The 14,514-nt window shown below is 40.4% G+C and overlaps 1 protein-coding gene across 48 annotated transcripts in view; it reads right to left on the bottom strand.

Moving 5' to 3' along the window:
- Window positions 1-14,514, bottom strand: part of ROBO2 (roundabout guidance receptor 2) — a 1,525,058-nt gene that overhangs the window by 248,068 nt on the left and 1,262,476 nt on the right. For all 48 annotated transcript variants that reach the window (XM_069760932.1, XM_069760937.1, XM_069760914.1 and 45 more), the window contains exons 3-4: window positions 4,153-4,310; window positions 3,226-3,346 (exon numbers count right to left, since the gene is read on the bottom strand). In XM_069760932.1, coding sequence (XP_069617033.1) covers window positions 3,226-3,346; window positions 4,153-4,310 — 279 coding nt within the window. The remainder of the gene's footprint in view (window positions 1-3,225; window positions 3,347-4,152; window positions 4,311-14,514) is intronic.

Here is a 14,514-nt window from a genome sequence, read left to right as displayed (position 1 = left end):
TATATATTTTTTATTCTATTTATGTGTTTATTATACTACCGTAATTGTTAATTCTGGAGACAAAATATTCACTATATTTTAACATAGCTGTACAGAATACTGTGGATATTCACATAATAATGTGCAACTCTTGTCCTGTTCAAATTACTTCATTTTTCTAGATCCCTTTCATCCCTATTGATTTTTCCGAGTCTGTCAAAGGCCTTTGGCAGGCGCTCGGAGTAGCGCTACTAATGGCGTACACAACTGACACAATCTCGCCATCGCTCGCTGTGGGCTCTATATGTGTTGCTTATTATTCAGGTATTTTAACAATGACGATGGTATTTTTTACACATTTGAAACTTAGGAAAGAAGAAACATGGCTCAAAAGTGTACTTGATGACACATTTTTTAGTGTTAACACGTGGTAGTCATGTCAAACCTATTTCTATTAAATAGAGAAAACCTGCATGATTTTTTTAAAGGAACAAATTGGTATTAATTTACCCCATGTTGTCAAGTACAAGGGCTCCGTGTCCAAGAAAAAAAAAACAGCAGACTTCACAATGTAATGTAATATTCTTTTCATTTCTTCCAACAAGGGAAGCAACAGAGATAAGACCTCAAGTTGTCTTCTTTTGTCAAGGCTCTTAAGTAGGCTATTCAAGCAATTCTCCGCTATATGGACACCATTTCACCTTCCACAGGGGTTGCCATCTAGCTTTCAAAGGCTTTAAAACTACAAATTGGCCTACTTATGCACTGATACACCCTCACTCTCTCATAGCTATAAAACTAGGCAGCCTTGTCCTCAAAAAGATGAAAATGCCAGTGAAAAATTGGTTATCTCCCACCACTGCACAAAGCCACTTAAGGTACCTTCATACATAACGATTTCGTTAACGATATTGTTGCTTTTTGTGACGTAGCAACGATATCGTTAACGAAATCGTTATACATGACAGCGACCAACGATCAGGCCCCTGCTGGGAGATCGTTGGCCGCTGGGGAATGATCAGGACCTTTTTTTGGTCGCTGATCGCCCGCTGTCATCGCTGAATCGGCGTGTGTGACGCCGATCCAGCGATGTGTTCACTGGTAACCAGGGTAGATATCGGGTTACTAAGCGCAGGGCCGCGCATAGTAACCAGATATTTACCCTGGTTACCATTGTAAAAGTTAAAAAAAAAACAGTACATACTCACATTCCGATGTCTGTCACGTCCCCCGACGTCAGCTTCCCGCACTGACTGTGTCAGCGCCGGCCGGCGGTAAAGCAGAGCACAGCGGTGACATCACCGCTCTGCTTTATGGCCGGCGCTTACACAGTGCAGGGAAGCTGACGCGATGTTTACCTTGGTTACCCGGGGACTTCGGCATCGTTGAAGACAGTTTCAACGATGCCGAAGTTGTTCCCCTGATCGTTGGTCGCTGTAGAGAGCTGTCTGTGTGACAGCTCCCCAGCGACCACACAATGACTTACCAACGATCACAGCCAGGTCGTATCGCTGGTCGTAATCGTTGGTAAATCGTTTAGTGTAACGGTACCTTTAGTCCTACTTGTGTATTTCATCCTCATTACTAAAAGGATTGTTTGATGACAAGATATTGATGCCCTATCCTTCAGATAGTAGATCGGTGTGGGTTTGATACCCAGTACCTTCACTAATTAGCTGTTATAAGCTCAGGGGACAGCTGGATGTCAACACATTGAACAGAGGTGAACGTCTTAGCTGAATTCAGCTTGTAGCATGCGCTGCAGTGCACTGCAGAACAACCCTTACTCTTGCATTGCATCTCCATTCAATGTGTTTATATTCAGCCACCACTGGAGCTTATAACAGTTGATCGGTGGGGGTGCCGATCTGATATTGATTGCCTATCCTGAAGACAGATGATCAATATCTTGTGACCGGGCAACCCTTTAAGTAATCAAGTTTTTAAAAGACCTCAGTGATATCACTGCTGTTACATACAACTGAACTTCAGATGATCCCTTAGGCTACGTTCACATTAGCGTTGCGTCGCTGTTGCGTCGGCGACGCAGCGGCGACGCACGGAAAAACGCGCGCAAACGCGCGCAAAAACGTTTTGCGACGCGTGCGTCGTTTTTTGCCGAAATCGGACGCAAGAAAAATGCAACTTGTAGCGTTTTCTTGCGTCCGACGCTAGCGTCTAAAACGACGCACGTGTCGGAAAACGCGTGCAAAAAGACGCACGCGTCCCCTATGTTAAACATAGGGGCGCGTCGCCGCTGCGTCGCCGCTGCGTCGCCGACGCAACAGCGACGCGACGCTAATTTGAACGTAGCCTTACTGCATCTTACACCTGCTTACCAACTAATAACATTTAGGAAGTTACCTTAGGACTTTACTTATATGACAAATCATTTCATAAAGTATCTCATACTATCCTTATTGAAAAAATGACCAAGTATGGTATGGCCAAGTCTACGGTTAGGTGGATTCATAACTGGCTCAGTGATTATACTCAAAGAGTGGTAGTAAATGATTGAACATCCAACTGTGTTTCAAGTGGGATACCTCAAGGCTCTATCTTGGCCCCAGTGTTGTTCAACATTTGTAGAAATGATCTAGACAAGGGAATTGAAGGTAAACTGATCAAATTTGCAAAAGATGCAAAGCTAGGAGGGATAGCCAACACTAGAGAAGACAGAGAAAGGATTCAGAAAAATCTAGATGAGCTTGAACAATGGGCAGCGACTAATAGAATAGAAATTAACAGGGAGAAATGCAAGATTCCACATCGGGGCAAGAAATATGAAAATACATCTACCAAATGGGAGGAATAGAACTAAGCAACAGTACGTGTGAAAAAGATGTGGGTATACTAATAGATCACAGACTGCACATGAGCCAACAGTGTGATGCAGCAACAAAAAAGGCAAACACAGTTTTAGGATGCATTAAGAGAAGCATAGAGTCTAGATCGCATGAAGTAATTCCCCCCCCTCCCCTACTTCTCCTTGGTCAGGGGACATCGGGAATACTAAAGTAAAGCTAAAAACAAATGGCTTAGCTAAGTATCAACCCTACCTTGTGACATATCCAAACTCCTATTACAGTAATGTAATGGTGGGTCTCCTTTCTGACATGTTAATACATTTTGTAAGATACATGTAGTCAAAGTTTAATTGCTGTAATGTACAGCATCATTCAGTATCATTCCAATATATAACAAAACCAATTAAAAATAGTAAAATAAGTGGAAAATCCATCTTACCAAATACTGTTAGTTCAGCTGGATCACTGTCTCTTTCTCCAACCATATTGGTTCCAACACAAGTGTACATGCCGGCGTCACCCTTTCTTGTGTTAGAGATCATCAGCTTCCCACCACGAATCTTTAATATGAAAATAAAGTCAAAATCTGAATTTAGCGTTCACTTTAGAAAAAAAGAAAATATTTAAAATGCTTTGATGTAACTTCCAAACAGAATTGCTTATTTTTTTAAAGATAATTTTAACCAAATGGTTCTGGACTTCCGATGTCTTAACTGTAAAGCCCGAACATAATCTAAAAGAGCTACCCACGCAAAATGCGATGAATGATTATCTGGTTTAGAAAAAAGTATTTTCAAAAACCCAAATAAAAATATTAATAAAAAAAAAATCTTCATTTTAGGCCTTTCTCAGTTATAGGATAAAGCAGGGGCGGACATATCATTTGTGCAATCTGTGCGGTCGCACAGGGTCCCAAGAGGCAAGGGGGCCCCATTCTACCTCCAAAGCAGGTGCAATTTTTTGATTTGTAGAAGTTCTTGGGCTACACAGGGCCCATATATTGTTATTGCACAGCAGCCCTTTTCTGTCTGTGTCCGCCAGTGGGATAAAGTATCTACAAAGAGTGCCTTCCATGGTCTGGAGGAGCTTGCCTTTCCATGCATTACTATGCACAATTGATTTCAATAGACTTCATGCAATTCCAAATTTGAACTGTGGTGATGCTGCAGAAAAATCAAAGACTTGCTGACAGTTTTTCCTGCAGATTAATAGGTGATCGGTAGCAAAATATTCAATTATCATCTTATTCTTCCAGTATTTTTTATAGTAAAAGGAGATTTCTTTAAGATAATAAACTTTTAAAATTATTACATCCACATTTTAAGCATAACATTAACAAAAATCTTATAATTTCAGGTCAACTTACACTAACTCTGTCATCTTTGTCATCGATTCGAACTTTGTCTTTCTTCCAGTAGATAGTTGGCTCTGGATGTCCTCTGGGTGGCTGACACTCCAAAATGGCAGGTTCTCCAGCTGCCACCACCACATCTGTAGGGTTGAGCCGGAAGTCGTCTCGAAGTACTGTGGAGGAAACATAAGGGATATTAAATCCACATTACATATACAAGTTTAACTTTTAACCCCTTCATGACCAGGGGATTTTTCGTTTTTCCGTGTTCGTTTTTCGCTCCCCTCCTTCCCAGAGCCATAACTTTTTTATTTTTCCGTCAATTTGGCCATGTGAGGGCTTATTTTTTGCGGGACGAGTTGTACTTTTGAACGACATCATTGGTTTTAACATGTCGTGTACTAGAAAACGGGAAAAAAATTCCAAGTGCGGTGAAATTGCAAAAAAAGTGCAATCCCACATTGGTTTTTTGTTTGGCTTTTTTGCTAGGTTCACTAAATGCTAAAAATGACCTGCCATTATGATTCTCCAGGTCATTACGAGTTCATAGACACCAAACATGACTAGGTTATTTTTTATCTAAGTGGTGAAAAAAAATTCCAAACTTTGCTAAAAAAAAAAAAAAAAAAATTGCGCCATTTTCCGATACTCGTAGCGTCTCCATTTTTCGTGATCTGGGGTCGGTTGAGGGCTTATTATTTGCGTGCCGAGATGACGTTTTTAATGATAGCATTTCGGTGCAGATACGTTCTTTTGATCGCCCGTTATTGCATTTTAATGCAATGTCGCGGCGACCAAAAAAACGTAATTCTGGCGTTTCGAGTTTTTTTCCCGCTACGCTGTTTAGCGATCAGGTTAATACTTTTTTTTATTTGATAGATCGGGCAATTCTGAGCGCGGCGATACCAAATATGCGTAGATTTGATATTTTTTGTATTGATTTATTTTGATTGGGGCGAAAGGGGGGTGATTTAAACTTTTATGTTTTTTTTATTTTTTTCACATTTTTTTAAACTTTTTTTTTTAACTTTTGCCATGCTTCAATAGCCTCCATGAGAGGCTAGAAGCAGGCACAAGCCGATCAGCTCTGCTACATAGCAGCGATCTGCTGATCGCTGCTATGTAGCAGAATTGCACGTGTGCTGTGAGCGCCGACCACAGGGTGGCGCTCACAGCGACGGGCAATCAGTAACCATAGAGGTCTCAAGGACCTCTATGGCTACAATGGAGACGCATCGCCGACCCCCGGACATGTGACGGGGGTCGGCGATGACGTCATTTCCGGCCGCCCGGCCGGAAGCGGTAGTTAAATGCCGCTGTCTGCGTTTGACAGCGGCATTTAACTAGTTAATAGGTGCGGGCAGATCGCGATTCTGCCCGCGCCTATTACGGGCACATGTCAGCTGTTCAAAACAGCTGACATGTCCCGGCTTTGGTGCGGGCTCACCGCGGAGCCCTGCATCAAAGCAGGGGAGCCGGCATCGGACGGTATAGTACGTCCGATGCCGGTAAGGGGTTAATATAATTACATTTTTAAGTACGCTACAGATGTCATGGGCTGTTTTTATAACAGGCATGCAGGAAACTCCTTAGTGATACTACAGACCTGGCATTCTGTAAAAATCTGTGAACACCCGCTATTCGGCTTGTTCCAATTTTCCAGGCTTATGCTAGACATGGCCAAGAATGCCAAAAGCAAGACATAAATCAGCACTTCATTTGAAAATAAATTAGGTAGCATATGCTAGCATCTTATGTAAATGACTTCCTTTAAAAAAGGGATTAGGGCCCTCAAGTTGGCTGTAGCTCTCCAAGATGACATCCACTTCACTGCTACTATTCCAAATGAGTACTACGCCGCAAGGTAATTGGCTAACAACCCGGTGAAAACAAAGGGACAGTGATTATAAAAAATAAGACAAGTTCTAAATGATTTTAAGCAACTGAAGTTTTCAGACACAATTTAACAAAAATACACCAAAATCTGACAACAATTATTTCAAGTGGGCAGTAAGACTTTGTAGAAAGTAGCCAAGCTTTGGTGGTTAAGCTTTACAAAGTCTTTTTATGAAGTCATTAACTGACTACCATCATTTTGAAAACCAAAAAAAATCAAACCATAACCGTCTGTGGAGCTTTCATATTCATTTAAGCCTTTTCCACTCAAACAAATTTGTGTAAAAAAAATCCCCGAGATGTCAAAAGTCCTCTATGCCAGTACCCTCCATGAGCCCAAGTCATAACCTCCCTCATACATCTGGTCTCTTGTGTGATGCCAAGATCACAGCTGAAGCTGGTCACCTTTTGTCTAACGACGACACAATTTCCCTCTTTAGCAATTGGCTTTTTATGTAAAGTCTGATGTTGTTATATTATATGAGACATTCATTGAATTAAATAATTAATCAACAGGTACAAAACATCATAAAGCAATGATAGGATGACAAATGTTGGAACGTCAAGTCTTTGACCATGACATCATATAGAGTCATCAAAGGTGGTTAAAAAATTGTAGAATAGACTCCGAGTTGGTTGAATAGCTGCACATTTCATGTGTATCAGAAGCAAGAATTGTTTAAATAAATGGTCCCGAGCACCTGTCACCGAAAACGAATCATTGCTTCCAGCAAGGCAACTGTTTACTAACACCTGCCAAACTAGGCCGAAGTCCAGGTCTTGGCCACGCCATGTCATTTAGCAGGAGATCTGATACAGCAAATTAATGTACTGATTTTTTTCTTTTTTTCCACCATGTCATCCTATATGGTTTTACGGAAGTTTATATTATCAAACAATATTTTGGATAACAATTGGAAATCAAACCATTACACTTATTCTCTCCAACGACAACCGCTATCACAAAAATATATCTCTATAGGATTTACATTTACATGATGATTACAAATAACCATCTGTCTGTTTCTAGTTTTTCAATCTGGTCCATGTCCCATGAGCCTCTCGTTTATGGTCAAAACAGCTAAGCTGGAAGGAAGAAAAAAACGTTGGCCTGTCAAGAGGAGAAGAATAATTGCCTGCGCATCCCAAAAGAACCTGGCTTTTTTTTTCTTCCCTAAACACAAAGAATTACTTGGATTTGTAAAACCTGGAATATTTTTAGATGTTGGAAGGTAAACAAAGCTGTGACTGTCTAACTGAGAGGGAGTAATACAGGTTTTCCAGATGGTTGAAAAAAAAGCATTGACGTTCACCTGTCGCAATTTCACATTGAGGAAGCCATTGTAGAAAATGTTTTTCCCTTTTACTAGTATCACTTATCTTCTAATGAGATGACCCATGACCACACTGTTAGCGCTTGGTCACTTAAGGGGGACCAATTATTGGGATGAAAACACATTCAATTTATGTTCCTGTACACTGCCGAATTAGGCCTGACATAATGGTCGCAATGTGACCACTAAGCAACCTAGTGAAGTAACAGCAAACTTAACCTAAGATTCCCTTCCAAAGCACCACATCAAGTGTTTTTTATTATTGCAGTGCTACAGTGGTGCCAACAAGTTCCCGGCACGTAGTGTCATACTTAAAATCTGCTGTCTCCTTATGTTATCAGCGCTGCTGCGGACAGTAACCAGGAGTTTGTGACCTGCCGGATCACTCGCCCCAGTCATTTCTGGGGAATCAGAAGTCACAACTCAATGAAAAAAAAGATTATTATTATTATCATTATTAATGAAAGTCTATGAGAGCCAGAACAAGGCCAGGACAAGGCTCTTATAGACTTACAATGATATCTTGTGAATGCTTCCTGACCTGAAGTCAGTAAAAAGTTATAGGTCACAAGATGGCGGAGCAGGAGTGGAGCAGCGTCAGAAGAGCTGAAGATGGCTGCTGGTAACTATAATTCTAGGGAATGGGGACTCTCACTAGAAAATAGAACTGGGAAATGTCAGCACATCCAACATTGGATGGATGTGCTGAAATTTTCCTCTTCTATTTTCTAATTTGCTGTGCTGTACCAGTAGGATCCAGCACCCACCAGCTTGATAATCTCAGTTCTGTATCCAACAAGCAAGCGAGGTGAACTTTTTTCTACTCCACTTTGTAACTTGCATTACTGGTATCACTCCAGCACTGAAACTTAAATTCTGTAAATTGGTGGTATAAAGACTTTTTGCATTCTATGTACTGATTGTCACATGATCTCTGCAAGCAGTACTGAATGGTTGTTGGTCTCTCTCTCTCTCTCTCCTCCCCAGACTCGCGAGCTGTAAAACGAATTTTCAGGAGAAATCCGTGTTCTGAGTTCAGCACCAGTTCAGGTTCGCTCATCTCTAGTGTCCAACATTTCACAAGTTAGTTAAAAACTCCTAGTTCTCATAAATGCAAATTTAACACATTATCGCATCATGCTAATGAAACTCTCAACAGGCTGCAATTCACATCATTACTGCAGCATGACTATATAAAAGCACATATAGCAAAAATTACTGATAGAGTTTCACATTATCATTTTTTTGTGAGCTTATACTACTCATTTTGGGATATGCTGAACCATGAGGAAATGGTACATAGTAATTATTGATGAGCGAACGTGCAAGGATAAGGTGTTATCATCCATGCTCAGGTGCTGACCGAGTATCTTCAGCGTTCTTGAAAAATATGTTCGAGTCCTCGCGGCTGAATGTCTCACGGCTCTTTGACAGCTGCAACACATGCAGAGATTGCCTGTTTGTTAGGCTGTCGAACACCCGCAAGTCTTGCTGCCGCGGGGACTTGAGCATATTATTTGAGCACGCCAAAGACGCTTGGTCAGCACCCGAGCATGCTCCTATAACATCTCATCCATGCACGTTCGCTCATTACTAATAGTAATGTATGTACAGTATTTGACCACCAATTTCTAAAATTATTGGTGTCAACATCAGGGCCTTGGTTGGATATTGACCCTGTGTTAGGGTTGGAAAGGTGGCATGATGTCCAGGGGTACCATTTATATCTAGCCAGATAAGTAACTATAAACTCCAAGACCCTTAGGCAGACATTGTACCAGTCCTCTCGGCTTACCAAGTGCCAATTTTAAGATAGGGCCTTTAGGGACTCTCAGTGCCTCGATGCACCTGCTACTGTACCTCTCCTGCCCCATAGCTAAACCCTCTTGTGAAGCACTTTATGCATAACTGTTTTCCTCTGAAAGTAATCAGATATAATTATACATATTCCTTTTGCTACATGTAGCTATAAAAGAAAAACAAAAAATCTGAAATCTATTTTTTTGCCTCCTTTTATTGTCACAAGTGTTGCTTACTTTTCGCTGTTTGAACGTGGTTAATTTATTCCAGCTAATATTTTAGTAAGATACTATTTCAAAACCTTGTCAAAAAAGCACCATGGAATAATTATGCCATGGAAGTCATTAGTGAAGGCATTGGTAATCATAACATCAGTATATAATTGCTCATTTTCATTTTATTCCTATTGTACAAAATGGTATAGGAAAAAAGGAAAAAAAAAAGGAGAAAAAAAAGAAAAACTACGGAGGCTAATTATATAAGGATTACATGCAACGCATGCCGAGATTGTAAATGCTTGGGATGAAAACAGCAAAAATGATAACTTTATCATGATCGACATTCATACGCAGAACAATGGGGTTTACACAAAGGGTCATTTGCACAATGTAAATTATGCACGCGTATAATTGTATGAATGAATATGGGATATACAAGACTATTACATTACGGGTCAATTAAGTTCTTAAAGAAGCCATCATCATCTAGCATAACGACCCTGGTGGACATATCATCCAACTGTACTCTAGTATGGGCAATTACCAGCCTTAAAACTATACTGTATATAATATAATTTCCACACCATAGTAAAAAAAAAAATAGAAAAGGTAAAAAAAATGCAAAAAAGAAAAAAAAAAAGAAAAAAAATCTTGTCTCGTTCCAAGATATAAATAGAAATTTAATCCTGGTGATATCTGCACGCGTGATCGGAAAACGCTTGCATTGCAAATTTGGTCTCATTATATGGTGTGAAATTTATCATTATTATAGAGGGAGAAGTAGAAACCGTATGCAGGGGCTTTTTTTTGACAGATTTAGGACACATAACATTTTTCACACAAAGGGCATTTATTAATTTTAAAGCAGCAGCAGCCGCAGCTTGTGTTCTGGGAAATGAACGTTACGGAGCTTTTCTGTGTATATTTCCAGCTCGTAGAGTTCCCCTTTCTTGTTCTAATCATTGTATCACGCCTGGAATTGTTGCACGCGGGGAATCGCTCACGCGACACCACGGCCTCTACTTTTTATGAACAATAAAGCCAGGAAGCCCCCTTTGATATAGCGTTTGCCGAGTCACGAAACGCAGCCCGTCTCGATGTTTTACCGAAAAATGCATTAAACATGAACTGACACCAATGAGTGAGGAGAGGAAATAGGAGTCTTAGATTCTGGGTAAGCAAAACCTAGAATTAAAGGCCAATCCTTACACAAGTTGCCCACCGCAGATATCTTCTTATCGGATGTCATCTTCCAGTAGCGGCAGCTGCGCTGTTTATTCTCCGAGCACGTTGTTTATCTGGATGGGTCTGACACCCTGGGGACTATGACACAGGGGTAAAGGGGAAGAGCAATGTGTCGTCTTATGCCTTAACCATTGACGGGATACAGTGTGCACTCTATAATCCCTATGTATGTATCATTGCCCATGGAAAGGACAAAAGTAATCAAAACAATCCAAACAGATGTGGTCGCTGAGATCACACACACTTTTTGACAATTGCTAAGAAGCTAATTAAACTATTAATATGTTTTTGGAATGTCTAAAATATGGAAAACAAACAGCCAAAAAATAACATACAAGCAAATGTAATGCATTGATGGTGTGGAAGCCAAGACCTGCTGTCTATTAGGAAATTAAAGGGAATCTATCAGCACGTTTTTGCTATGTAATCTTAGGATGGCACGAGCTAGGGGATGAGCCACTGATTTCAGGGATGTGTCAATTATTTAGTTGTGTGCTGTTGTTTTCATACAATAAAGGTTTTATCAACAGGAGATTATCAATGCAAAGGTGTAAAATTGTCTGACCACGCCCCCTCTTCTGATAAGCAGCTTACTGTCAATAAACAATGTACAGGGAAAGCTGTGGTGTGGGCGGGGTTAGCTTTGTGAGCTCTGCTTCATGCTAGAAAACTGACTGTATCGCAACTGCTTCACCCAATAAACTAAGTGATACACTGTTGGAATCAGGGTCTCTTTTTCTACAATATGCTGCTCTCAGATGAGTTAGCAAAAACCTGGTGACAGATTCCCTTTAAAGGATGGCTCATGAATACTGAGTTGTAGTATGACTCTCTGGAAGATCACCTAGCCCATAGCGCTAATTAATCATTGCGGGCACCTTACTGTTTCTCACTGGACACAGGCACACTCCCAATGCCTCCAGTCTCACTCACTTTTATGCAGAATTGCTATTGGTTCCCTGAACAGTTAATGGCTGGGGGTATATGGGGATACACCTTTAAAACTGACATTGATTCACAGTGAAAAATTAAAAAAGCCCACTAGTGTGACATGCCCCCCAACTCTCTTGGTTCTAATGAGAATGTCCAGAATTTGGGAAGCTGTTCCAGGTTGATGACGGCATGTCCCATTTTCAACTGCATCTGGATGCAGAGACATGTGAAAATAAAGGTGGCGCAGGGAGCAGTCTGCTCTCCACACCACCATTCACATCAGCTTACCACAGGTTGGATAATGTCACTATATTGTGCCCAGTCACACACCGCAGAGCAGAGAAGATCTACTCTATGTATCATAGGAAAGGGGCTATATGAGTATTTTGTTCTTTTTAATTAGAGTGGAGATACAAAATCCTGGAGGAAAGGGGGATGTGGGGCATCCTAGTGTGTGGGGGGTATTGAGGGATTTGTAAAGTATTGAGAGGCACTGTAGGGCACTAATAATAGTTTCATACTGTATGAAGGCATCATAGTGGGGGCGTCATATTGGGTGGAAATGGCGCTGTGTGTGCATGATGTGTGTCAGGGTCACTTTGAGGGTATAATTTTGTGATTGGGACAACCTTTGGGTATTATACTGTGAGGGGTTATCATACTGTGAGTACAATATTATGGGATATAGCACTATGGGAGTTCACAATATTGACAACTACTGTGTGGGTCCACAAAAAGGACTTCGTAGAGTTGTTAGTTGTATGCGCCATAATACGCGCTTCCCTCTTTCATAGCTTTCAAAGTTGTATAGTTGCCTCCAAATTGTAGCTTTCAAACTACTTTTTAAAAAGTTTGACTTAAAACTATTCCATAAGAATTATGCAGTGCATAGAAAATATCGGGCTCCGCCATGTCAGCCAACGCTCACTCCTTCACTGGCAGCAAATCCTGGATGAATAATTTAAGTGTGGACACTATAGTACCTACAGTGACTACCTGGAAAGATCAATACATATTCCTACACACTAAATTTAAAGAAAATATAAAAAGTCAGAATATAAAAGATTTCATAACTTTTATTTCAGCGTTCCAGCAGTTTCTGTGTATTATTGTCATGGATTTTGTCTGAGACCACACTGCACGTAAAGAAATGTGTGAAATTTTAAGCCCCAATCCTACCCATCCGCACACTTATTGCTTTTGTTGGATAATGACTGGATCTTCCTTTACCAACAGTATAACTAACGGTCCGCAAACACATTGGACTAATGTCGGCTGATACCAGGGGCTTGCCCAAGAGTCTAATGCTGTTCAGGGGCCTCAGGTCTATAACCCAACAAATGATATCAGAGGAGATAAGGATTGAGCATATCAGACTTTATCTCATCAATAACAAGATGATTGATAGTCCAATCTGCCACCAGACCATGGCGCTCTCATGGCGCTCTCATAGAGACATAGATTGACACCGATAACAGCTGATCGGCCAGGGTGCTGGGTGTCGGACCCCAGCCGATCCGACATTGATGACCTATCCTAAAGATAGGTCATCCATGTAAAAGTAGTGCTCAACCTCTTTCATGGAAAGGATGTAATGCTCTATTTGTCCTGCGGAGGCACTGCAGGAAAAATGATAACTTATTAAGTGGTGGCTTCATAGATCAGAGTTGATCAATGAAGGTCCCAGACCAGCTTATAATTGGAGGACCCGTCTAACAAAAAAGAATTGTCCAACACAGGAAATTATTATGAAAACCATTTAGTATTAGCACTATAAACCCAAGACACAAGGCAAGCTTCCTATTCTATTTTTATTCAAAATTGGATTAGGGTGCTGCAATATTCTGCACAACTTTCGTTGCTGCTTTGAGTAATATAGACCGTACATTGTCCTATCTAAATGATTTCTTTTTTAACATCTCAATTGAATCCAAACTTCTTCTGTCTTGCAGTTCAAGTCTGTATGTTAGTAAAGTCTCTTCTCCTCCATCCCCCATTAAGTAATGAAATCTGAAAGCTGCAGTTAACATTCAGCAATCTCATTACCCATTTACTATAAATCTTCCAAAGCATCACTGTGTTTTGACAGCTAACCACAAGAAGAGGAAGCAATAAGCATATCCAAGCAGATTTTATGAATGCAAATTTCCTAAGGACGAAATGTAAATGATTCTGAAACCCTTAAATACATCCTGTATCGCAGCAGCTGGAAAGTGATATGTTCGAAATCCGGTCAGGTGCTGAAGGCGACCCATTCAATTTCCAATCACAATTACCGCGTGCGCGTTCAATATGGCAATGTTTGTGGACGCCATTGACATGAAAGCTTTATTTAACATCAGCCATTCCCAGGCTGAAATAGTGGAAATAACCCTTTACTGGTGACTTCCATGGGGAATATTTTACTCCCAAGAAAGTTGCAGGTACAATTATCTGTGTACGGAAACCTCGGGGGAAATCAAAACCAGCGCCGAGTCATACAGGTCCCATTAGTAAACAAGAATAAGAGATGTAATTAGTTGGTTCTTCCTATTGGACAATCATAGATGGATCCCTGTGGGATACTAATAGGTACAATGATGTTTTAACCAGGGTTTTAGGGTTCAAGTAATCTTTACAGAACATAAAAGAATCCAAATAAGCATACCAATGTAATACAGAACATAGTTAACATTAATACTAGTGACAGACTCATTATGGTCTCACCTGATGCTTTTTTTAAGAGAAAAAGGCAGCTTTTGTCCACTATTGATTGATATGACACACTATACATCTAAAAGTGCTTCTCACAAAATTAGCATATCATCATAAAGTTAATTTATTTCAGTTGTTTATGAGTGAAACTCATAAATTATATAGAGTCATTACAAACAGAACAATCTATTTCAAGTGTTTATTTCTGTTAATGTTGATGATTATGGCTTACATCCAATGAAAACCCAAAAGTCATT

The sequence above is a fragment of the Ranitomeya imitator genome, chromosome 3, assembly GCF_032444005.1.
Source record: "Ranitomeya imitator isolate aRanImi1 chromosome 3, aRanImi1.pri, whole genome shotgun sequence".
NCBI classification, from domain to species: Eukaryota; Metazoa; Chordata; class Amphibia; order Anura; family Dendrobatidae; genus Ranitomeya; species Ranitomeya imitator.
This window is presented reverse-complemented; position numbering and strand designations above follow the sequence as displayed.